Raw genomic sequence first — 25,069 nt, forward strand, 5'->3', positions numbered from 1 at the left:
GTCGCCATTTCGTTTTGGCCACCGAAACGAAATTTCGGTGGGATTTCGGTCATTTCGGTGCATTTCGGTCGAAACTTTTCGTTCACACAAAAAATATATTAAGTGATTAATACATCATTCATTAGAAAAAAAAAGTCTGTCACCAGTGTATAGACCAGTGTGTTAGCCAGTGCCTGACAAGATGAATAATTTTTAGAGACCAAATTATGAGATTTTTTTTACCGGACTTTTGGGATTTAATAATGTTTGGACAAAATAGATTTTATGAATTTTTAAAATTTGAAAAATACCCCACCGTTTGGAAGTTAAGAAAGTTAAAATTTTGACCCGACCATTTTTCTTTGAATTTTGTACTAGAACTGGAGAGTTGACTTTTTTTTCCTTTTAGATTTGGGTGTTGAAACTATTTTTAATAAATCCAAAAGGGGGGTATTCCGTTATTTACATGTAAATCTTAAGTAAATGGACAATAAAATAGTAAAGACATTTACTTGAAGAAGCAGGACGTGTCGGGTACGCGTGGTGCGCACCAGGTTCCAGGGGCATTGTTGTAAAATCTGCAAAATCCAGTCAAACTAGCCGTTATGCACGATTCCGGCCGGAATGGAGAATTTCGTCCATTCCGGACGAAATTCCGGATTTCGGAAAATTTCGTCCGGAATGGAACGAAATTTCCACCGAAACGAAATTTTTGGAATTTCGTTCCGGAATTGTAACGAAACCGGTTCGTTTCGTCCATTCCGGACGAAACAAAACGGAATTTACAACAATGGCTCTAACTCATGCATTGCTTTGCGAAGTTTACAAACTTTATTGGACACCCCCCATCCCAACAGCCGTAGAGGCTCTTGATCCCGTTGGTTGAGCGAGCGAGTATTCGTCCCCAGAGCGATCCCTTATTGATGGGCAGGCGATGGAAACTACCAAGTCCTGAAATGACTGAAACAGAAGTCAAAATCGTGACAGGCGTACCTGACGATAGTCCTGTAATAGGATCGCCTTTGGTAGAGTTTCTGACGATCCCCACGATCCAAGTCCGGGCTGTTGGAATTGGAATAGGTTCGGCAGCGGATTCTGTTCTTTACTCAAGCTCTTTAAGGGGCAAGGTACGTCGAAAGCCTTTCCGGCCTATCGAGAAGCCCCCCACCACCCGGCCGGCGCTCCGAGCAGCAAAACTAGGTGGATGCTCCATGTAAACTTCCTCAATAACGTCTTCATAGTGAAAGGCATTCTTCACATATACAACAACCATCCCTGATTAGCAGCAATAAAAAATAAATACTCGGACGAGTTCAACTTAGCTTCAGGTGAGAAAGTCTCTGAGTAATCTATGCCATAGGATTGAGTAAAACCCTTGGAAAAAACTCATGCTTTGAGACGATTGGGAATTGAGTTTTCTCATCCATTACATGTTTATCGCTCCGGAGAGGTTTCAAAGGTAGAGAAATGAAGTTCTGGAAAGAAATTGAAGGTCAGAAAGGGTAATGAGGACTTATGAGGAAAAGTAGTCGAATGAATTTTCTTCTCTCTCTATTAGAAAGATTAGACCTCCATTTTTTATGTTTGTAAGAGTTTCTCTTAGAAATAGAATTTTCAGTTCTCGCAAGCTAGAAATTTCAGAAATTCAATTTTAGATTTAAAAAATCCATCCAAGGGGGAGTTCTTGATGTAATCCTGGCTACATTCTTCGTCATTTTATCATGCAATGAGAACTTCTTTGATCTAATTTCAAGCTTTAGTCGGATTTCTTCAGGAACCCACCCGAAAACACAGATCACTAAATATCACACCAACCAAAATGGGATCTGTGTACACAGATCCTCGTAGGCATCAAAATGAAGTCCAAACAATTCGTCAACCAAGTAGTAAATTTTGACGCTTTCTTGGGGGAGGGGGGTGCGCTCATCTTAGTAACTTTGTTTGGAGTGACATCCTTTGTAAGTTGGTCGGTGTTTCTTACTTCACTTTTTCTTTTGATAAAAAATAAAAACAAAAATATGTGCACATAAAGAATTGTGTAATCATATACACCTTCTAACTCCAGGAAAGGAATTCTTCCATCTACACCAACTAAGGCTTTGAAATAATTAAAATTAATGGTTCTTGCCTCAGGTTAACTTCACATTAGTAACAAACATTTTCATTGAGTTCCCATGGATTTTTTATTGAGTTCCCATGGTTGAGCATATGCTAGAACAACTTAACTAAGAAATATAAAAAGTATTTTAAGGAACTTTCTGACCTGAACAAAAATCAGACAAGACTTCCATTATGAAGTAGATACTGGAAGATAATGCCATGCATAGTAAACCTGAATATCTAGTTCCACTCCATGTCCACAAAATAAATTGATTAAACAATGTGACCTCCTCATTTTCATTTGTTGTTAGCTCCTGCATATAGGTAAAGTAAACCAAATTAAATTCCACATAGTTTTTAGGCCTATATTTTGCATGATAATGACAACTGCACAATGATTGCTGTTCTATCATTAAGTAATGTCTTCACCATCGTTCATACTAGAAAAGAAAACAAAAAGTCTTCGTTCCACCACTCCATTATTTCAATTCATATTTTCATGCAACAATGTGTAGAATTGGAAGTTCATGATTGGAAATATGAATATCAGTACTGCAATACAACACTAACAAAGAAAACAAATAAATTCCCTGCTCAAGTAAAATATATGCATCATTTACCAGGATGAAAAAAAAATCAGACAAATTCATTTCTTCACTAATTTGGCAATTTTACTTTTTTATTTCTCCAAGCACATTACGTACTATACATGGAATGCAGTGTTCCAATTGCTAGAATTAGAATGTAAAAATTAAAAAACAAAGAAAGAAAGTTAAAGAATGTAAGAAAAAGGAAAAAAGAACAGCCAAGAATTACTAGAAAGTAGTTGAATTCTCGAAAACGGAAGATACTGTTCGAGAATCGCTTTGAAGAAACACCAGGTGACAAAGAAATGGGGAAGATGACATGGAAAACACTGATGTTCGAGAATCGCTTTGAATTACTACTGGACAAAGTAGTAATTCAAATGCTTAATTGAGTGACTGAAAAGAACAGCCAAGAATGACTACAAAATAGTAATTCAAATGTGAATTAGAGAGACTGCATAAAACGGTATTAAAACATTTGGCCTCAAATGTGAATTAAAGAAGACATATTGGTCAAAAAACGCAAAAGGAAAATCATGACTATAGAATTGAATCTGTTCATAGACAATCAAACCTTGAATTACTAATAATATTTGAACAAAAATGAAAAAAGGACAAAAGAAAAAGAAAAGGAAGGAAAAGATAGTCCACAAGAATTACAATATCGAATCCCACCATGCAAAAACTACATTCTATTCCCCCTTTTCAACTAAATCCAAAACTCAGCTCCCTTACAAGCATATTTACATACACCCTACAGGCTAGAGACAAAAATCACAATATCCATGATAACTAGCAACAACAACAAAAATGGGTCCCACCCATTTCTTCTCTAGAGGAAAAATAAAGTGAGGGAAATTGAGAGAAAGGCAGAATTTAGATAAATTTGACATATAAATCATAAAAAGGGGAAAAAAGTGTGTTATGTATACAGAACCTTGGGCTTTCTTTTGGGGTAGGAGACAGAGAAAATGGTCATCTTGGGTTTATCAATCTCCACCAACAAAGGAGCAATCTCATCCTCATTTGCCTCTGCTGATTCTGCCACCTCCCCACCAACCATCATCACTACATTCACCCCTCCATCACCCATCTCTCAATACTCCTTCCTCTTGCTTCACATGAATTTATAAATCCAAGTTGAAAGTTGATGTAATGTGGACTTCTAAGAATGAAACAAGATAGAGCACAAAACTGAATTGAGTTTGATCAAGGAGAGAATGAGAAGGTGTTGACCCTGTGCTCATGTCTACATCATTAGTCGATGTGGGTTTTGTGGTTTATGGTTCATAACTTTTACATGAACCCGGTTTGTTAGGGTAGGATTCCTTGGGGTGCCCTGTTTGGTTATTTTAATTTGCTCAGGAAAAATAAGGGTGGGATTTGATGCAGGTATGGCAAAATGAAAGTAGAAGAGAAGTGAAACACATGGAAACTTTTTGGATTCCATAGGTTGTTTGGTTGTCATTTTGGCCCTGTTTGGATTGCGGGCATCATTCTAACCCAACAATTAATGTAGAAGGTAAGTGGAACCCATGAAACTTTTTGGATTCCATGGGTTGTTTGTTTGTCATTTTGGCCTGTTTTGATTGCAAGAAAAGCATTTTTTTCACAGTTTTCTCGAAGGCCATGTCTGGCATCAAAGAAAATTGTTTCATGATAAATTAGTGTCTCCAAGGGTGAGAGAAGGGTGGGGTTAGAGGTGCAACTCGCATCCATTTTTGGGAATTCGGGTTGAGATTTTACTTTAAATCGGGTCGGGTTTGGGTTGATTACATTTCATTTTTTTTACCAAGCTCAGCCCGACCCGACCCAAGTTGTACCCCTAGGTGGGGTGTGTGGGAGAAGAAGAGAGATTTGAGGGAGGACAATTGAGATGAGAGTGACAAGTGGCCAAAATTCAAGAAAAAGTCGATCCTATTTTGAGTAGAGTTTTTTGCTTCTTGATTTTTAACCACTTCTCACCATTTGGAGTCACAGCTTCCTCGATTTTTTTTCCTAATTTTTAGCCATTTCACCCACCCGTATCGTCTCTCACCACTTGGAGACACTAGTTTATCCTGAAGAAATAATTCATGGTAGCCAAACATGCCTGAAATGCTCTGTTTTTTTTTCTTTCCACGATTTAGAGGGAAATAATATGAATATGGATAATTTAGAGGGATGTCACCATAAATTGATGGTCTTTGTAAACAAAAATATAATAGGGTTGGTTCAAGTTCTCTTTTTCCGTGTATATTTAAGTAGGAAATCTTAGAAATATTTTTCCTTTCCAAACATTTTCAGAAAATTCTTGCAATCTAAACATGGTCTTTGTAAAGATAGTAGTCACCGTAAAAACTACTCTCTAGAATAGTTGTCATTAAAATTATTCCCAAAATCCTTTTTAGCCCTTTTTTCTATTGAATTCTCATTTCAGGGTATTTTTGTAATGTGGGTATGATTAACTCTAGGATCACACATGGAAACATCCATGTTCCATCCCGACCGTTGAACTTGTAGAGCATCATTGTGTGGCCAAGTGGTCTTGGTCCGATGCATAGAAATAATTGAGAGAGAGAGAGAGAGAATGGAAAAGCAGGGTGCTACTTCAGTCAATAGGAGTCCCACCATTGTCTGACAAAGAAAAAGGATTTTAAAGAAAAGTCATCGCTTACCAAACACTCGGTCTAGGGAGATTGACTGCCAACATTTTCCCATGAAACCATTAGTTGTGTGTGTGGTAGGATCACGACTGGTTGGACCACAACTCAAATAGGCTGTAACCCCTAAATCATCCACATAAGGTGATCCCAACCACCAATGTGTAGTGGTACCGCACATTATAAAAACCTCTATAGATCGGAGGGTTAGGATCATCGGATGGAGATGACTTACAAATTATATAGCTAGTCCTAGGATGCAATCAAAATTGGTCCATGTTCGCAAATATGGTTATTTTAGCTTAGTCTAATTTGCGAATGGGATATTAAGGCCTCTTTCAAAGCTATTAACCATACCATTTTTGAAGCTATTATTACCATTATTTGCAAGCAAAAATCTTTAACAATTTGTATATAAGACTATATAAATGATTTTTAAAGGTAACTATTAACCGAGTTTTTATATGGTGGCCGACCGTCTGACATAAAGGGCAGAGAGAGAGAGAGAGAGAAAAAACTCTCTCCCTTGATTTTTGATCCAGTGGATTCCAATCAAACTCCCATTTTTTTATTTTCCCCTTGATAAAAAATCAAGGGGGCTGATATTTTCTCTCTCCGCCCTTTATACATGGTGGCCGACCATCTGACATAAAGGGTAGAGTGAGAAAAATAACTCTCTCCCTTGATTTTTGATCCAGTCAAACTCCCCTTTTTTAACTTTCCCCTTGATCAAAAATCAAGGGGGCTGATATTTTCTCTCTCCGCCCTTTATACGTAAAGGGCGGCCACCATATAATTTCTCCTATTAACCATACCATTTTTAAAACTATTATAACCATTATTTAAAAACAATTATTTTTAACTTTACAATCAATTGTATAAAAGATCATAGGCAAACAAATTTTAAAGGTATCCAAAGAGGCCCATTGTTAATGGTTTCCAAGGTCTTAATTCCCCATTTTCAATAAGATTAACTTTAAATATTTTGGGAGCTGATATCTGCACTACCAAATTTTGATAATGGCACTGCTCACTTTATTTCCACCTTTTTAATTAGCTTTTCATGGCTGTTATAATCCTCAAGATGCTATCAACATCCACCCAGATATAACAGCCATCAAAAGCTAATTAAAAAAGTGTTTAAGTGAGCAGTGCCATTATCAAAATATGGTAACCTCCCCAAAACATGCAAGTAAATATCAGTTTTGGTAGCATTCAAAGAGGCCTCAAAACCAGATGAATACAGTGCCACCTGTGCTACAAATAGAAACCATATTTGAACTTGAGCTTCATCAAGTGAGCTTGCACTACAAGTAGAAACCATTTTTGAACAACTTTAGCTTCATCATGCCTTTCTTTTACATAGCTTCATCATGCCTTTCTTTTACAGAAATATATACATTTATACAAACACAGCATAAAATTTTATTCCCTTTTATTCCCATGGAATAACAATATCTCACTCAAAAATCCTAATCTTCCTTCTATACAATTTCATTAGTTTGAATGTTACTCACCTTTAGTTAGGAAATCCGGGTTTAGTGACATTTCAATTTCTTCAAGAGAACGCCCTTTAGTTTCAACTATGAAATACATGGCAAATATAGCTGATAACAAGGAAGTCCCACCAAAGCTTGCATAGACAGGGCCAATCCCAAATCTATCCACCAATTCCAGGAAAAACAGGCCCACGATAAAATTGCAAACCTGAGATGAAGTAGAAAGGAAATCAACTTCTGCATGAATCATAAAAGGCATAACTGAATGAATGGGAATTCTGTTACTGGCTCAACAACAGTATTAAAATAGTAATGACTGATAAATGAAGGAGAATTATTATGTTACTAGCTCAACAGTATTTACGACAGTAATGATGGATAACATGATATTAGGAAGCAATGATTGTCAAAGAAAGTACTGTGTTTGACAGTTTCACTGTATGAGTCCACCGTGCCAGTATCTGCCCATAAGATTATTCAAATTAGTTGCAGGATCTTTATAATGGCATGACAAAATCTTTGGTTTGGGTCTTCTCAATGAGGCAACAATGTTTCAATAATCTTAACCAAAATGCAAAGAATGCAAGGAATTAGACACCAAAAGGTTGTCAAGATGTTATCATTTGAGTTGTACCGCTCATAATGACTTGAAAGGTTTATGTGCTTTTTCTCATAGATGTAGATCATACATATTATTTGAACCTCATCGATGATTCCAGTTATCAGCAATACTATTTGAATCAAATTATTTTCAAGATGCTGAATGTTGGTGGGATCTGGTGATGATGGAGATCTAAGATCAACAAGTAGTGATGCTTCAAGGGGCGTAATCACTTTCCTTAAGACAAATTTCGCCCTCACCAGTAGTGTGCAAAGGGGATCCACGAATTGCTTCCAAGATACAATGAAGCCTTGGAGGAATATCCTACAAATGTTTGACGACGCTTTGCACAAGCGGAATCAAACCCAAAACACCCTTTGAGAATTACAAACCTTAGAGAAATTCACTTAAAACTGTTTCTGCAGAAAAATGTATTTAGAGTACTGTTTTGTATAAAACTAAACCTTTAAAAACAAGAGAGTGGAGGATTTCAAGAGAGAAATGATCCAGCAATAACTCTTCCAAAAGACAGATTTTCTGCTCTTTTTATAGAGCCATAGATGTCTTTTCAATGTGAAAAGCATCCCTTCAAAGTACCTTTTAGATTGGTTTGTATAATGGCCGTTAGATTGCACCTCTTTGCGATATAACTAATTTGGATCAGCCATAGAGTGTCCCTTGAGTTTGAAATCATCCATGACTGTTGGGAAGCAAAATCTAACAGACAGATTTTCTGCTCTTTTTATAGAGCCATAGATGTCTTTTCAATGTGAAAAGCATCCCTTCAAAGTACCTTTTAGATTGGTTTGTATAATGGCCGTTAGATTGCACCTCTTTGCGATATAACTAATTTGGATCATCCATAGAGTGTCCCTTGAGTTTGAAATTATCCATGACTGTTGGGAAGCAAAAGGACACGAAAAAATTCAAATAAGGAAGTGAAAAGATGTGTCCACTTTTGCCCCAACGGATAGATTTTCATGCAGCCGCGGTCGACTGGGACACCGCGGTCGCCCACCGATAGGCTTCTGGACTTTTTATTTTTTCCGATCCAATGAACCGCGGTCGACCGGGTATCGGAAAATGAACCGCGGTCGACCGGCCATACCTTTCTGGAAATCACATAAATTTCCAGTAACCAATTCGTGGTCGACCGGCCCTGTTTGAAAATCTGTTTTATTGCTCTTTTTCAAAACTTTATTTTGATAAAACTCTTTAAAATATTTTGACTTGAAACAAAACATTTTGAAAATCTCCAACACTGAGTATGAATATCGCCTTTTTTTAACAGCAATTCATTTCATAAAGGAAAACCAGCGACCGGAATATCCCTCCCAACACCCGCCCGAGTTTAACCAATCGACGCCATTATTTGCTGATCTACGCACATGCTGAAATATAACCATACATCCTCCACTCGATCAAGAATCTTGTCATTCATCTGCGCAAATCTCCAAGGATGAGGGTCTCCTGCCCAACCATCTGATTGAGTTGAGAGAACCCCCCTCCACAATCAATCTGTCGAGATCCCTTCTCTCTGTGATCCTCATGCCCTGTAACACCACCCTTCAGCTTCATTGGAATCTGTGATCCCTAGGGCCCGAGAACACCCACCTGGGTGCTCTCCTCTCATCCCTAAGAATTCCACCCACTCATGGATCCTGCTAGCCCTAGATTACCCAAGCTCGAGCCATCAAAGTTAAACTTCAGCAATCCAAGCTCAGGAGGGTTCAAAAGATCATTCAGACTCTGGAGTGAATGATTTGATCACTGAATCCATTTCTTTTTTACTTAGTATCAGGAATATCCCCATTCATAGGTACGAGACTCACATCTATGAATTGAATGGAAACAAATTCATTTCGATACTTTTGTGTCAGTTTCGGTGGAAATTTAAAACCACAAACTTAAGAAGCTGAACTATGACTAGTAAGATTGCAATTCTAGAATCTTGCAACAGTCAAGTGACCTATACAAGTGTCGATATGATTAGATGAATAGATCTCACGTTAACAGGCATCGATGCTTATACAAAGACAGCAATCCTAAGATAAAAAAATAGATAGGAGATTATGGTGATAGGTGATATTGAAAGTTTGTAAGATAACCGACTGAATTGATTTGGAGTCAAGAAAATAAAAAAGCAATAACACCCTTCAGCATCCAACAGAAAATACCAAAAATCCTTCATATCCGAGTAGAAAGAACATGAAGGAAACTTCTGTAAACCTGAAATGACATAGATTCCTGCACTGACTTTTTAAGAAATTAAGCTTCAAACAGGTTTCAGAAACATGTACTTAACCAGATATGGTTCTAGTCTAGTAAAATAGGCTGATCAGAAACATCAACAAGGATTTCCCAGTTGCTCTCTACCAGTAACACACTTACTAGACCATTTCACACACTAGATTGGTTCATTACAAAATAAGATTTTGTATGAAACTCATTGCTCATCTAGGATAAATGGAAGTGCATGTAGCAAGTATCAAAACTAGTTGGACAAAAAGTGTTGTTGCCTTCAGGTGGTTCCTACAAATATTTACTTCAAAAATGAGCTTCTGCTGACATTTATCATATCAAAGCGGGCGAAGAATTTCTCAGATTGCACATGGGACAAGATGAATACATGTGAAAACAGATCATGCTCTTGAAAATTTTGACTGTATCAGGTATGAAAAAGTTTCATCAGTACGTACCCAATGAACTGAGAAACTGAAACCCATGATTTTTCCACGTGTCCTGGCACTGCTAAGCTCTGGTATCACAATACCAGTTACCGGTCCAGCACCTATGGCAAAGGCAAAGATATACCTGTGTAGCAAAGATAAAATGGCACTACTCAATCTTTAAAGATGGCACTGTTGAAAACAACCTAAATGCTACACTTAGAAAAGTATAATAAATTTTCATCTAAAAACTTCTGTTAGGATTAAGGCCTAGGTAAAATTTTCACCTAGTGTATAAAACTTGTAACCAGGACAAGAACTCACCCAAGGTAAAACCGAATTGACTCGGATGAGTTAATTATTGACAGGGAAAGTTTTCTGTTGACATTGGTGAGTCAAAGGAGTTTTTATTGTCTCAGTAAAGCCAAAGCCGATTTGACTCGTGTGAACCAATGATTAACATGGGGAGTTTTAAACTGGATTTCAAGCTTAAAATAATTACAACCAGTTTTAAACTAATGAAGAACAAGCCATTTATACAACTTGCCTATTAGTTATACAAATATGTAAATTGTTTAGAACAAAAAATAAATGACATGCTAAATGAACCAACCCCTACACATGAGAGAGAAGAATTCTAAGTTCTGCAGTTGTGCAATTTCACATGGTGCTTTCATATACAGAAATTAAAACATAACCTAGAACTAAGCTGACTTGTCCTGTCTCGGTGATGAATCTGCAGTGTGGAAGTGTGTGTATGCATGTGGGTGGTTGGGTCATGGGCTTAGTTGCAAATTCCGTTCCGGTGGCCATTCCGTTTTGGCCACCGAAACAGAATTCGGGTGGGATTTCGGTCATTCCGGTGCATTCCGGTCAAAACTTTTCGGTCACACAAATCCCCTTTCTCGAAATTTCGGTGGGATTTCTGCCATTCCGGTGCATTCCAACGGCCATAAAATGGTCATAAAATGAGGGTAAAAGGGTCAAAAAGCAATCCCAACGGCTATAATGGCATTGTCGTATTTTTTTTCAAAAATTTTGTGCATTTTCAGTCGATTCTGGGTGAAACAGGGCATTCTGCCGGAATGGACCGGAATGGGCTGGAATGGACTGGAATTCCGGCCGGAACGGAAAATATGCCCAAACCGTTCCGGATTCCGAGCCGGAATTCCGGTCCATTCCGGCCGGAACGGAACGGAATTGATAACTAAGGTCATGGGTGTATATATTTTATGTAGAATTGTAGATACAAAGATAATGTATGTATGTACATTCACATATATGTGTGTGCATGTCTACACAGACACACTCAGATAGGGAGCTAATATTCACATCATTTGTTCTGATATTGGAAGGCCTCCCTTTAGTCTAAACTTCTCTGAGTCTGTTGACAACCTGATGAGAATTAAGACTGACAAAAGGAGAAGTTTAAACTATAGGCTTCCCATATCATAACAAGGAAGTGTATAAATATCAGTTCCCATTGATAATTCGTTGGTTCGCTCATGCGTGAGTGCATGCGCACGTGTATATATGGGAGTTTGATAATTGCACGCCTAGGGCCCAAATTTCGATGCCCTTGGTTCTCATTTTGCATCATTCCACTGGTTGGGACGGTAATAGTTGCCCAAGCCAGTCTTCATTTTGCATCATTGTAGTGCTTCTAATGTTTGGAGTTTGAACTGTTTTTCTTCTGCTTTTTTTGCAGTTTCGTCTTAAAAGTTGGAGGTGAATTTATGAATTTATATACTACTGTTTTACTCATGGAATCCACATCGATTGTAATTTTGTAGGCAACTGTTTTCCTTCTTAAGAAATCTGCTTCGGTGAGGATGACAATAGTAACCGGAATAAATGCATGGAAAGGGCAGAATTCTCTGAAAGAAGTGACAGAAGGAACCAAAGAAAGAACTAGGAAATGGCTAAGAACTCAGTCAATGAAAAATCCTATGAGGGAATACAAAATCAGAGGATTGATGAAGAGCCAATTGAAAATGTTGTTGTGGTTGTAACTAATGAGGCCAACAAAGAAAATGTCATGTATGATTCATATGGCATAGATCCTACGAGTTGGACTACCAAAGAACATACCATGAAGGGAGCTGATATTAATAGCACCAGGAAGACAAATTAGCGGTGTTACAAGTCAACAGGCCACATCTACTGTTGAGAGTGGTCATATCACGTACCCATGTATGTGGGGGTATTTCTGTCTTTTCCATGTAACCCCACTCAGATATTTATATATATATTTCGTGTGGCAGAGGGATACGCAACTCTCTCTCATCACTTCTCATCTTCTCTTCTCTTCTACCATGGAAGATACGATACCTCTAACATCTCCCAATGACAGAGATGAAAGATTCTAATATGGAATTTCAGGGGTATAAAGAATAAGCCGTCAGTTCGTCGGTTAAAGTATAAAACTCCACAAAATACGGCTTGTTGCAATATCAGAACCAATGGCAGACAGTGAAGGTATAATGCCTGAGAAAATGGCTGATGAGGAAGAATGGTATTACCCTTGACTTTATCAGTTCTGTGAGTCAAGCAATTACAGTAAAAGTTTGCTATAGCGAAGGTATGATGACTGCAACTCTGACTTTTGTCTATGCAAGGTGTTCACTATATGATAGGGGGCAAATATGGGAATATCTAGTAGAAACCGGTGCTAACAGCATGGAGACATGGCTAGTGGAAGGAGACTGCAATGCAATTCTTAACCCCAATGGAAATTCTGATGGATGGGAATTAGGATTGATTCATGATTTTCAAGACACAATTGAGGGAGCTGGCCTTACGGATGCGGGTTATGAAGGTAGTACATTAACTAGAAGCAACAACCAGTAAGAGGGCGGAGGGTAAAAGATAGATTGGATAGAATACTTGTAAATAGTAGATGGGGAGAGAGTAACATACAGGTAAAGGTATCTCATCTAGCTAGAACACGCTCAGATCATGCTCCTGTTTTAGTCTCCCTTGCCAAAATCGATACTCTGCTTAGAAGACATTTTCGATTCCAGAAAATGTGGATTATAGATGAAGGTTTTTGGCCGTTGTGGAGGAAGACTAGCAAATACCACTTTATGGTAACAATATATATGTATTAGTAGCAAAGCTCCAAAGGCTAAAAGGGAGGTTGAGAACCTGGAATAAAGAGGTCTTTGAGCATGTTTTGAGAGATTAGAGATCTCTCTGTTTTCAACACTCTTAACTCATAGTTTGGCTTACTTCTTAAATATCGAAATAAAAATAAAAATAAAGATGTGACACAAGCCATAGACGTTTCCACATCAAAGTGAAATAGAGTACTTAATTTTTCTTTCATTTTATGCCTATTGGTGTTCCAAAAGTACCTTTTCGGAGTCCTGGAGAGGAAGATGCAGTTTGGGTTGACGTACAGTGTGACTTGTCAGACATATTGGGTCATATGGGATTTCCCCGTTCTCTCCCCCGATCGAGATATCCTCCGTTTCACCCAAGAAAGATTGATTAAACCATCAATAATTCAATTCGGAGCGTGAAGTGCAATGCAAGTAGATCAATTTATTTGTTGGTTGGGGATCCATATTCTCAACCGTAGGAACTAGAAGCACCTACTCGAGTCGAAAGCTCAATTAGGAAGCTAAATTCTTCTCATTTACCAAATTTAGGGGAAGCGTGCTTCAAACAAGCTTCACTTCCTACTAATGAAGAGTACACTTCCTATTTAGGTGATTATTTTTTTCCTATAGGAGCCTTTTCTCCTATAAGTAATGCCACAGGAATGGATTTAAAACTTAAAAACACTCATCTTAAGTTTAAATAAAACTTACGAGATTATTTTTTAAAGTTTACATTAAACTTACTTGTATAAAACATCAAGCTTGTAAAACTATGAATTCCTAAAGAGGCTGTTTCACCTCAATCTCACTGAAACAAGAAAGTGAAAGGCTGATTTTTGGGCGACACAAGTCACAACGGATTTGAAACTGGCTCATCCCTGAAACTTGTAATTATAATCAGTCCTGTTTAACCATTCCTTCCTATCCTACTATAACTATATTTCTATCAATACAATTCTTGTTCACTTCCAATAAGGTTATTAAAGGCTTCATGTCCACATCCTATGACACTTCCCATCTGTCTTCTCTTTACTTTCCCAATTGCTTTCTTATTGTTGTCTGCTTCCTGTGTTTCTCATTTTTAGACCCCTCTCATGCTTCCGCTTCCTCACCACATCGCTTACCAATTTGTAAAGTATGTCTTATACATTACTGATTATGTTGATTAGAAGCCAAAAGAGACATATCCTGTGTTACATGGATTCTCTGCCACCTATTCTGAATCCGTGTCGACACGTCTCCACACGCGAATCACGGATTCATGTGGGACACACCTGGATTCTTGTCGTAGCCGTTTCCCGCACGGATCCTTCTTTTTAGGGCAAATCAGACTCATCATTGTCTCTTTTAAAATGGGAATCATGTATATTTTCCCTTTATACGTGTTTTTATATGAAAGCACAACTTGTACTCTTAATAAAAACCCTAGCGCCTCGACCCTATATATATATATATATATATATATATATATATATATATATATATATATATATATATATATATATATAGACTATGAGGAAAGTGTTGGTGAGCTTAAGCGCCCAATCACATTGGGGCCTACTTTGTTAGGATGATCCAAAGCATTCATTTGAGAGGCCCTATCATAGATGGGGCGTGTACCAAAAATCAGCTCCATAGGATCATCCTAACCCATCCATTTGTGGAGATCAAAATGGACAGACATTATTTGTCCACAAATCTGCCCATTTTTGTCCTCCACAAATGGAGGGGTTAGGATGATCCTATGGAGCTGATTTTTGGTACACACCCTATCTATGATAGGGCCTTGCAAATGAATGGTTTGGATCACCACAGAAAATGTGGGACCCATGTGATTGGGGCGCTTAAGCTCACCATAAGTTTGGTGAGCTTAAGCTCACCAACACTTTCCTCATATATATATATATATATATATATATATATATATATATATATATATATATATATATATATATATACATATGAGAATAGAGTTCCTAAGGTGTCACCTCATATAGCTTATATGAGGTGGCGCTCACAAAACATAAAGGGCCCACATTTTTGGGGTGATCCAAACCACTCATTTGAAAGGCCCTTAGATGGATATGGTGCCTACAAAAAATCAGGTCCATAGGATCATCCTAACCCTTTCATTTATGGAGGTTTAAAATGGGTAGATTTATGGAGGTTTATACCCATCCATTTCAACCTCCACAAATGGAAGGGTTAGGATGATCCTATGAAGTTGATTTTTTGGGCACACCCTATCTATGTGAGGGTGTATCAAATGAATGCTTTGGATCATCCAAATAAAGTGGGCCCCTTATGTTTTTAAGCGCCACCTCATATAAGCTATATGAGGTGACACCTTAGGAACTCTATTCTCTCTCTCTCTCTCTCTCTCTCTCTCTCTCTCTCTCTATATATATATATATATATATATATATATATATATATATATATATATATATATATATATATATATATATATAGGTTGCTGAACATATACATTTAAAATTTTATTTTATTTAAAAATTATTGAATCCACGAATCCTACTTTTTGATGTTTGCCAAATCCGACACCTCGAATCAGTGTCGGATCCTGCACAAACTCTTTATTTAAGCAACAAAATGCCAATATGACAACAGACATTTTCATGGATGCAGTACGAGATTCAATCCCACCAAAATGTTGTAAAGAGAGTGTAGAATACATACATGAGAGTCCCAAGTACTGATAAGGCGTAAGTTAGGTCTTCATCAGCTGGAAAAGTAGTGGCAAACACCACCATAAACATTGAAATTGCCTGCACAAAGTAAGTTGCTTCGGTCCATTAGTCTGATTCTCAATTGCTAAAGACCTTATACATAAATCTGTCAAGAGCTAATTTGGATTGGCATGCAAAAATGATATGTAATTAAATGTGGGAGGAGTACTATCAGTTTTCCGACACATACTACTTCTACCTCTTTCAAATTAGATCCAATTATGAAGTAACCAGCACCCAGTGATCTTCCAATGGAAGAAAAATGCTAGGGATGACTGCCTAGAAGAGTGGAGCCTGATTAAAAACTGACGCAACTATCATTTTAATTCATCATTGTCTTTAAATTATTACTCAATATAAAATAAGGCAGCACACAGTTCAGAGGCAATTCCTCATCATTAGCTAAACTTTAATATAATAGAACACTCACCATCCCAAAATAGCTTCCTATTAAAAGCCTCTTTCTCCCTTGCTTATCCATTAGGTACAGAGCAAATAATGACCCTGGACATAGCCACCAGTGGACAAGAATGAGAGAAGCATTTTCTTTTCTTACAAAACTAAAGAAGCTACAAACTTGAAAGCAAAAATGTGTTTGGCAAACCTGCACCATTGGAAATTCCAACAAATAAGCTTGCTAAAGCACTACTCGCAATCCCTACATCGTGAAATGTCAATGATGAAAAATAAAGAACTCCATTTATGCCAGAAAATTGCTGAAGTACAAAGAGAGCCCCTCCAATGAAAGCAACTGCAATCATTTAAAAATAAATAAAGAAGTGAATAAGAAATGAAATAAATTGAATCTAATCATATAGAACTACAAATGCACATGTTAAAGGCAAGTACGCACGCACACACACGTGCGCACACATAAGGGCGGCCCAGTGCACGAGGCTCCCGCCATTGCGGGATCTGGGGAGGGCTATGAATACACACGTGCGCGCACACATGCATACACAAAATGTCAAAAGTACTGATGCTTAAAAGTTTATTTTCCCATGGAGCATAAGTTGTTTGCAGGAGCCGTAAACCTTATAAACCAAACAAAATCTTAAATCTAATAAAAGCTGATTCGCAGCATAAGAACTGCTATGAATTAATTTCCTTATTCCAATTATAAGGACATTGCATACTTGTTTTCATTCATCTTGACAGGACTTAAGTGTTATTGTGAAATCATGTACAAAATTTTAAATTTTGGTTGCGGTTTCGGTCGGCATAGAAACGGAAACATTTCGGTTTCAGTGGAAATCTTGTAAAATCATGGAAACATATGCAAATGATGAAATTTTAAAATGAAACTTTGGGAAATGCTAGAATAAGCACAAATGCATACTTAGAAACCATCACATAAGCAAGAAAGTCACCCACAATGACTTAATCACATTGAACACCTAGTGACATGCGTTGTCGCACATGTCTGAAACAATAAAGTCAATAAAGAAGCACAATGTACCTAAAAAAATAAAGAAGCACAATGTAATGAAGTATAAGAAGGTACAATGACCGGTCTCCCCTCCAAGGACCCTAACTCTATGTCAATACCATATAGAATTACGAAGTATCGTTGGTTCCAATCCAATCTGACATCCCATGTGTAAGATACAATTACTTTGTTGTGCAGTTCAAAGATGTTGCCTACCAAATCTCATTCTTTACATTAATGAAAACAAAACAAATGCAAATCAAAAAATCTATTCATTTTTTGCCATTCCAGCATTTCGGTCGAATTTCGGGAATTTTAGTCGGAAATAATGACGTGAGAGGAATTCATTGAGATTTCATTTCAGTGAGGATGGAAATAGAAATATTTGGTCGTTTCGAGGGAATTTCAGAGAAATTTAAAACCATGACCAAGGTTTTAAATTTCTGTTTCGGTTGGCATGGAAATAGAAACATTTCGGTTTAAGTGGAAATCTTTTAAAATCACGGAAAAATATGAAAACATATGCAAATGATGAAAATTTTAGATGAAACTTTGAAAAATGCCCGAATAAGCACAAATACATACTTAGAAAACACCGCATAAGCAATAAAGTCATCCATAATGGCTTAATCACATCGAACATCTAGTGACGTGTTGTCGCAACCGAAACCGAAACGTTTCCTTTTCGTGGAGTCCGAAACCGAAACCAAAATTTTAAACCTTGGCTAAGCCCCTATATTTGTTCATTATTATAGACACTCAGTTTCTTTTGCCTGGTTGTAAAGGCGTATAATATAAGAAAACTGTCTTGATTCCATGAACTTAGAAGCCATTATATATGACGCATAAATTATATAAGACTTTCGTGCATATCAATAGCATGCCTGCACTTACCCCCAAGCATTGAGAACAATGCTAACAAAGATGAGGAAGTAATCATCAAATTGGTGACTTACTTTCTACTAGAATTGAACCCTATTTACAAGGTCAAACTATTATCAAACCTTCATAATAACTAAAGGGAATGAATACATGCATAGTTCTCATAACCAAACATTACCTCTGTTGTGGGGCTTCACGAAGAGCTCGAACCAGCCCAATCCCCTATCACTCCCATCATTTCTTATGACAGACTGAATTTCTTCAATAGAACTGTTGACTTCGGATTCACCCCAAAGGTTGCAGATAACTGTCTTAGCATCATTGATTCTCCCTACCTACATGTGCAACAACAATAAAATCTTTGAAAAGCTCATGAAGAAACTATTCAAGTCTTTCATGGGCTGAAACATAAAAACAATACCCTACTTTACATAGCCAGCGAGGACTCTCGACAGCAAACTGCATACCGAATATAAGAATAAAACCAGGGACAGTTGCAATGTATAGCATTATTCTCCACCTGCAAACCGAGATTCAGCTCCAAAAAAGGAAGTGTCAGAAATTGCAGTTTTTCTCTAGAACAATAATGGGGTAAAATGCAGGGATACATACACTTTTTTTTTATGGTTCATGGATACATACACTAAATAAACATATTCAAATACCTCCAATGAACAATAAAAGGATTCAGAAGTTGGCAATTTGTTTTAGTGTGACGTTAATGTTTATTTGGGCAATAAATCTAGAATAGGTGTGGGTTATAGGATTAAGCATTGGGAAGTCTTCCAGTGTGGGCATATGTCCTTTAAGGTTTCTTTTAGAGATTTTTTCCAGGTAGATAGGGTTAAAGGTATTAACATCAGCGAATCTTTTGGTCTGTATAGCGATAGTTAACAAATATAAGAATAAAACTAGTGACAGTTGCAATGCATGGCATTACTCTCCACCTGCAAACGAAGATTTAGTAAGCTTTCCTACTGGCGTGAACATAGTTGTAAATTCCGTTTCGTTTCGTCCGGAATGGACGAAACGAACCGGTTTCGTTACAATTCCGGAACGAAATTCCAAAAATTTCGTTCCGGTGGAAATTTCGTTCCATTCCGGCCATTCCGGACGAAATTTTCCGAAATCCGGAATTTCGTCCGGAATGGACGAAATTCTCCATTCCGGCCGGAATCGTGCATAAGGGCTAGTTTGACTGGATTCCTGCTGCTTCTCTTTCCTCTCCTGTACTTCTCTACTTTCCTGTACTCGGTATTTACATGTAAACCATTTAAGTAAATGTCCATTTACTTAAGATTTACATGTAAATAACGGAATACCCCCCTTTTGGATTTATTAAAAATAGTTTCAACACCCAAATCTAAAAGGAAAAAAAGTCAACTCTCCAGTTCTAGTACAAAATTCAAAGAAAAATGGTCGGGTCAAAATTTTAACTTTCTTAACTTCCAAACGGTGGGGTATTTTTCAAATTTTAAAAATTCATAAAATCTATTTTGTCCAAACATTATTAAATCCCAAAAGTCCGGTAAAAAAAATCTCATTATTTGGTCTCTAAAAATTATTCATCTTGTCAGGCACTGGTCAACACATTGGTAACAGACTTTTTTTTTCTAATGAATGATGTATTGATACCTCATGTTATGAAATATGGAACTTAATCACGTACCCACGTACCCGTGTCGTGTCGTACCCGCACCCTGACACATATTTTGGACTATTTATTAGTTTTTCATCTTTTTCTATTGATTTTTTATTTTTTTGAATTTTTCTCATATTTTTTAATATATTTTTTGTGTGAACGAAAAGTTTCGACCGAAATGCACCGAAATGACCGAAATCCCACCGAAATTTCGTTTCGGTGGCCAAAACGAAATGGCGACCGAAACGGAATTTACAACTATGGGCGTGAATGAAACCTTCTAAAGATTTGGGTATTAAATCAAACGTGTTGTGTGCTATAGGATTAGGTCTTGGGAGGATTTCTGGTGTGTTCATACATCCTTCTAAGGTTTCTTTTAGAGCTTATTCACAGGTATATAAGGTCAAAGGTAGAGATAGGTTAGTTTGACATACCAAATATAGGAATAAAACCAGGGACAGAACATTCTTCTCCATCAGCAAACCGAGATTTAGTAAGCATTCCATCCGACACGAATGAAACCCTCTACTACCAGAAGTCATTGGTGTGATGCATGTTTGGGCATATTCTTAGACCTATGGCGAAATCCTCACAACAGCTAGACTAAGGTAAACCTCCTAACTAAAATTGACTAAATATCCGAACGCTCATATGGAATTGGGACTGGTCATGCAATTTTAATATCGAGGATTGATACATTTAGAACTTAAAGTTCTCCATAATTCCTAGCGAGCCTCCGGGTTTGCATTAATTCCATATCGGAGCCCAGCGCTCAGATTCCTAGTCGCTTCCAATCTCATATGCTTTCTTGGCGTTCAATAGTTTTCATTTAGATTTTAGGTTGTTATTTCTCCCTTGTTAGTGTGCTGTAGGCTATTGTTGAGTTTCAGGTAGCCGTTGTCAGTTGTAGGTTTTATATAGGTCAGTCAGTTACCTTTTCTGTTCTCTAGGGAATCTTAGTTAGGTGTCAGTCTTCTCATCTAGGGTGTCTGAGTATCAAGCTACACTGTTCCAGAGTCAATAGAGTTGTCGGGCACACGATCACACATTTCCATGTTATGGCTAACAGGGCCAATGTTCCACAATAGGGACCAGGTCGACCTCAGCACAAAGGAGCCTGTCAGCAGCATACCCAGGCCACACTGGACCAGCATTTTACCATGTTGCCCAACATTAGCGCAACCCTGACTCGGATCAGCAATCACATAGGTTTAGCGCCTTCAGGGAACACAACACCCCTAGACCTACCCTCCCACCTACGTTAAGCAACGTCGACGCCAGAGAGTTAGATTTTGATGAGTCTTCAGAGGGCCAGTCTGACGATGATGATGAGTTTGAGCCTTACAAGGAGCCGATATGGTTCAACAATGGATCTCGGACACAATTAGAGGATAGGATAGTGCACACTTCAGAGAGGTCTAGGGATTACGGGATCTGAGTCAATGTTGAGGATTTTAAGGGTCACCTAGTCCTCGACGAATTCCTTGAATGGGTGGATAGCATAGACCACTTCTTTGACTGGAAAGAACTCCCCAAAGATAAAAAGGTCAGGTTTGTTTCCCTGAAACTTAGGGGGGGATGCCCTTGTTTGGTAAAAGAAGTCCAAACGAGAAGAATTCAAAGAGGAAAGGCCAAGATCAACAATTGGGCCAAAATGAAAGAAAAGATGAAAGGTGAGTAGTTGCCATCTGACTTTAGAGTCACCCTCTATCAGAGGCCTCTCGGCCTAAAGCAAGGGGCAAGTTTCGTGAGGGAATACACGGAGGAGTTCCATCTTTTAACAGCCCGTAATCCATTGTTGAGGAAGAAGAGCAGGCCATTGCTCGATACATCAACGGGCTGCTATTATAGATCAAGAAGTCGGTTTCCCTTCATACACTCCTCATTGTTGATGACGCCTACCGCTTAGCATGTACAAGTTAAACAACAAAGCTATGACATGTACCAGTAATATACAATAAGCAATCTCACATTTTCTATATGTAGAATTCTAGATTGCTCTTGAGCTCAACGGGTCTCGACAGTAATGCCAATGTTTTTTGAATTTCATGCTTGTTTAAATTAATTAGGCAATTGCTCATCTAAAGCCTACTTCTTGCACCATCAATCCATCCAAAAGAGGATTTCTAGTAATCTTCTCATATTTGGTTTTCTAAAACCGGTCTTACGATAATCTATGGATATTAGGAAGTGTCCAACACTACTTTGCTAAAAGAGACAAGTTGAGACTTTCGGTTTCTTGGTTCCCATGGACACTCTCTCCCTTCGATCTGCATAGTGTCTACCAGTTCACCAAGTGAAGTTTTCTAGAGGTGGGAATCGGTTCCAGAAAAAATCCATTTGCTATTTAATGCAACAAAGGGTACCACTTTACTATTCAAGAAAGGATCTCATTGCTTTCACACAATATTTCATCTTGATTAGCCTTAAGGAAACAGCTACAAGGGGAAAATAGATTGTAAATCATAGGATATATATATATATATATATATATAAATATATATATATATATATATATAGAGAGAGAGAGAGAGAGAGAGAGATCATATGCACATGGAGGATGGTTTGCCATTATTTTTGTTTGGTAAGCACTTCTCCTTTTCTTTGGAGATTTAATTCCCATTAGCAATTTAAGAAGTAAATAAACAACGGCCATGGATAAGTTTTTCCTTGAGAAGGGTATATCGGTACAATATTCAGAAAAAATTTTGGCCTGTGAAAAAGAGAAGCCAAAAGTAAATGCTGCAGTGAGCAAAACTTTTATGATAAGAGAACCATTTGTGTCCAATTGTTCATGACAGAATGTATGGTATCACTATTGAGATTAATGAAGGATTATTCTTTTGTTTTTTTGGCTGAATTAAACCACTCTTTTCCAATTGAAGATGCATAAATTCAAATAGCATAACATTGACATGATATTACTAATAAATATAGAGAAATGTTTTCATCACAACGCAATTTATAATGTCATGAATGTATGGTATCACTATTGAGATTAATGAAGGATTATTCTTCTTTTTTTTTTGGCTGAATTAAACCACTCTTTTCCAATTGAAGATGCATAAATTCAAATAGCATAACATTGACATGATATTACTAACAAATATAGAGAAATGTTTTCATCACAACGCAATTTATAACACAAATGACGACTAACATGTTTCACCTACAAGGTATTTTTAAGGTTTCCAAAATATAATGTCTTAGTTTGTATGTTCCCTGATCTTTCATAAGTGAGATTACTGAAATAGCAGACAAAGATATTAGGCTTCTAAGAAGCACCACAAAATAAAGATAAATAACAAAATCCTCAATGTTAAGAATTTTCCCTAGTGATAAACTGATAAGGACACAATGAACTCGATATTAAGGTCATGGGTTCAATCCCAACATACCCAACAATATTAAGAGAAAACCTTACCAGTGTGGATCACTTTCAGAAGGAACTCCTAAAATTAACGCTGCAATAATGCCTAGGCATGTAGCGATTTGACATAAGGCTCCCAATGAACCTCTATATCTTGTCGGAGAAACCTACAACACAATAGTTGGAGAATAGAAGAAAAAAGGGAATTGCAAAAACTGATTTCCATAAAGAAGTAATATATTATAACACACGGAACTGTATACCAGAAGTGATAAAAATTTCCCTAGAGCATTTTATAGATCATTAGAGTAAATTGAGTGAATTCAGGTCATATCACCATCTCTTGGATAATGTGTTAAAATGGCACACCACAGTCAAATGATAGATCACATCTGCGACCTAAAATTGTTCCACATTTACAACCCAACTAATACTCCTTTCCAACAGTCTATCAATCAAAGGAACTCGACTTTTTACATCTAATGGAAAAGTCATATATGTGATGCCCCGACCCCACTGTGTAAATATTTGCCCCGTTCTGGGTCTTCCCACCCTCCCCGGTTTTGTTTTCCAACAGCACTAACCGTGCCCGACCCACTCCGCAGGGCCCGCCCCTTGGAGATGCTGAAAACACGTCTACGCAAGGAGAAGGAGATTCCATATATATAGCCCATAAACTTTTCATCCCTTTCCGATGTGGGATCTCACAATCCACTTCCCTTGGGCCCAAAGTCCTCGCTGGCAGCCCGTACTAGAGGGAGGTCCAGCTCTGGTACCATTGTCACCCCCTAACCCCACTATGTAAATATTGTCCGGTTCTCCTCGGGTTTGTTTTCCAGCAGCACTAATCGTGCCCGCCCCTTGGAGATGCTGAAAACGCGTCTACGCAGGGAGAAGGAGAATTCACAGATATAGCCCAAGAACTTTCTCTCCCTTTCCGATGTGGGATCTTCCCATATAGGTGAGGAAAATCATTGCCAAACAAAATGTTCAGGTGCAGAAATTAGGCTTGAATTTAACATCAAATGAAAAAAGGTAAAATGAATCTAATAACTGAGAAACTTTCGAAAGGTTCAATTTGAATGGATGAATAATGTACAAAATGTCTCCCATTTCATTAGCAACAACAAATGGGATAGGTTATAATGTAAAGGGAGCATCCGGTAATAGGGGAACAATATGATATGACTCAACATCTTTTAATTAAATACATGTTAAAAAATGGCATATATACTAAATTATAGATGAATTTAAAATTTTCTGTCTCCAATCAAAGTTACATATAGAAGTTGCAAAACTCAGGTGTGAACCCAATGTATAAGATATGTGGATGAGTCATGCATGTATTTTATAAAAAAATCATTGTTACATGTAGATATGTAATTTGAGCATCTGTCAGACATGCCACTGAGCTATTCTAGATGCACATCCCATAGCAATAAATTTATATCTGTATGCACATAGCAACATGACATGATACTCTAGATGTCACCCAGATATATTTCAGCAAACTACAATAATCTCAAATAATCTCAAAAAGATTTCAAGTATTCTAATTTATCCAGGTCAAATAAGAGAAAAAGCTTTTGTATCCTAAATAACGCTTAGCATAAGACATTTGCAACTTCAGTCTTTAGCACTTTGAAATGAATTATTACCTCTGAAATATAAATTGGAACAAGGACAGTGTTCACACCAATGCCTAGGCCAACAAGAAATCTTCCCCATAGCATTTCATCTAAGGAGTGTGCTTGTGCACTGTTAAAAATTGATGAGCTTGTCAAAAAGTCATAAGTCAATTGGAAAATGTTAACAATA

At 37.5% G+C, this 25,069-nt stretch overlaps 2 protein-coding genes across 4 annotated transcripts in view; both read right to left on the reverse strand.

The window, feature by feature from the left end:
• Positions 1 to 4,053, reverse strand: part of LOC143850990 (Nodulin MtN21 /EamA-like transporter family protein) — a 38,710-nt gene extending 34,657 nt beyond the window's left edge. Inside the window, exons 1-2 of one of the 2 annotated variants that reach the window (XM_077360302.1) lie at positions 3,604 to 4,053; positions 2,312 to 2,393 (exon numbers count right to left, since the gene is read on the reverse strand). In XM_077360302.1, coding sequence (XP_077216417.1) covers positions 2,312 to 2,393; positions 3,604 to 3,759 — 238 coding nt within the window. In that variant the 5' untranslated portion in view covers positions 3,760 to 4,053. Of the gene's footprint in view, positions 1 to 2,242; positions 2,394 to 3,603 lie in introns of both variants that reach the window. The other variant, XM_077360301.1, reaches the window with a different exon arrangement.
• A 2,569-nt stretch (positions 4,054 to 6,622) lies between these two features.
• LOC143849561 (Major facilitator superfamily protein) overlaps positions 6,623 to 25,069 on the reverse strand; it is a 44,575-nt gene continuing 26,128 nt past the window's right edge. Inside the window, exons 4-12 of one of the 2 annotated variants that reach the window (XM_077358618.1) lie at positions 24,910 to 25,009; positions 23,306 to 23,418; positions 18,666 to 18,759; positions 18,418 to 18,574; positions 16,533 to 16,679; positions 16,359 to 16,432; positions 15,879 to 15,967; positions 10,108 to 10,222; positions 6,623 to 7,015 (exon numbers count right to left, since the gene is read on the reverse strand). In XM_077358618.1, the coding sequence (XP_077214733.1) occupies positions 6,818 to 7,015; positions 10,108 to 10,222; positions 15,879 to 15,967; positions 16,359 to 16,432; positions 16,533 to 16,679; positions 18,418 to 18,574; positions 18,666 to 18,759; positions 23,306 to 23,418; positions 24,910 to 25,009 (1,087 nt within the window). In that variant the 3' untranslated portion in view covers positions 6,623 to 6,817. The remainder of the gene's footprint in view (positions 7,016 to 10,107; positions 10,223 to 15,878; positions 15,968 to 16,358; positions 16,433 to 16,532; positions 16,680 to 18,417; positions 18,575 to 18,665; positions 18,760 to 23,305; positions 23,419 to 24,909; positions 25,010 to 25,069) is intronic. The other variant, XM_077358619.1, reaches the window with a different exon arrangement.

Source organism: Tasmannia lanceolata, unplaced genomic scaffold, assembly GCF_043159265.1.
Source record: "Tasmannia lanceolata isolate RefF3 unplaced genomic scaffold, GAP_Taslan_0.1 ptg000018l, whole genome shotgun sequence".
Taxonomy (NCBI): domain Eukaryota; kingdom Viridiplantae; phylum Streptophyta; class Magnoliopsida; order Canellales; family Winteraceae; genus Tasmannia; species Tasmannia lanceolata.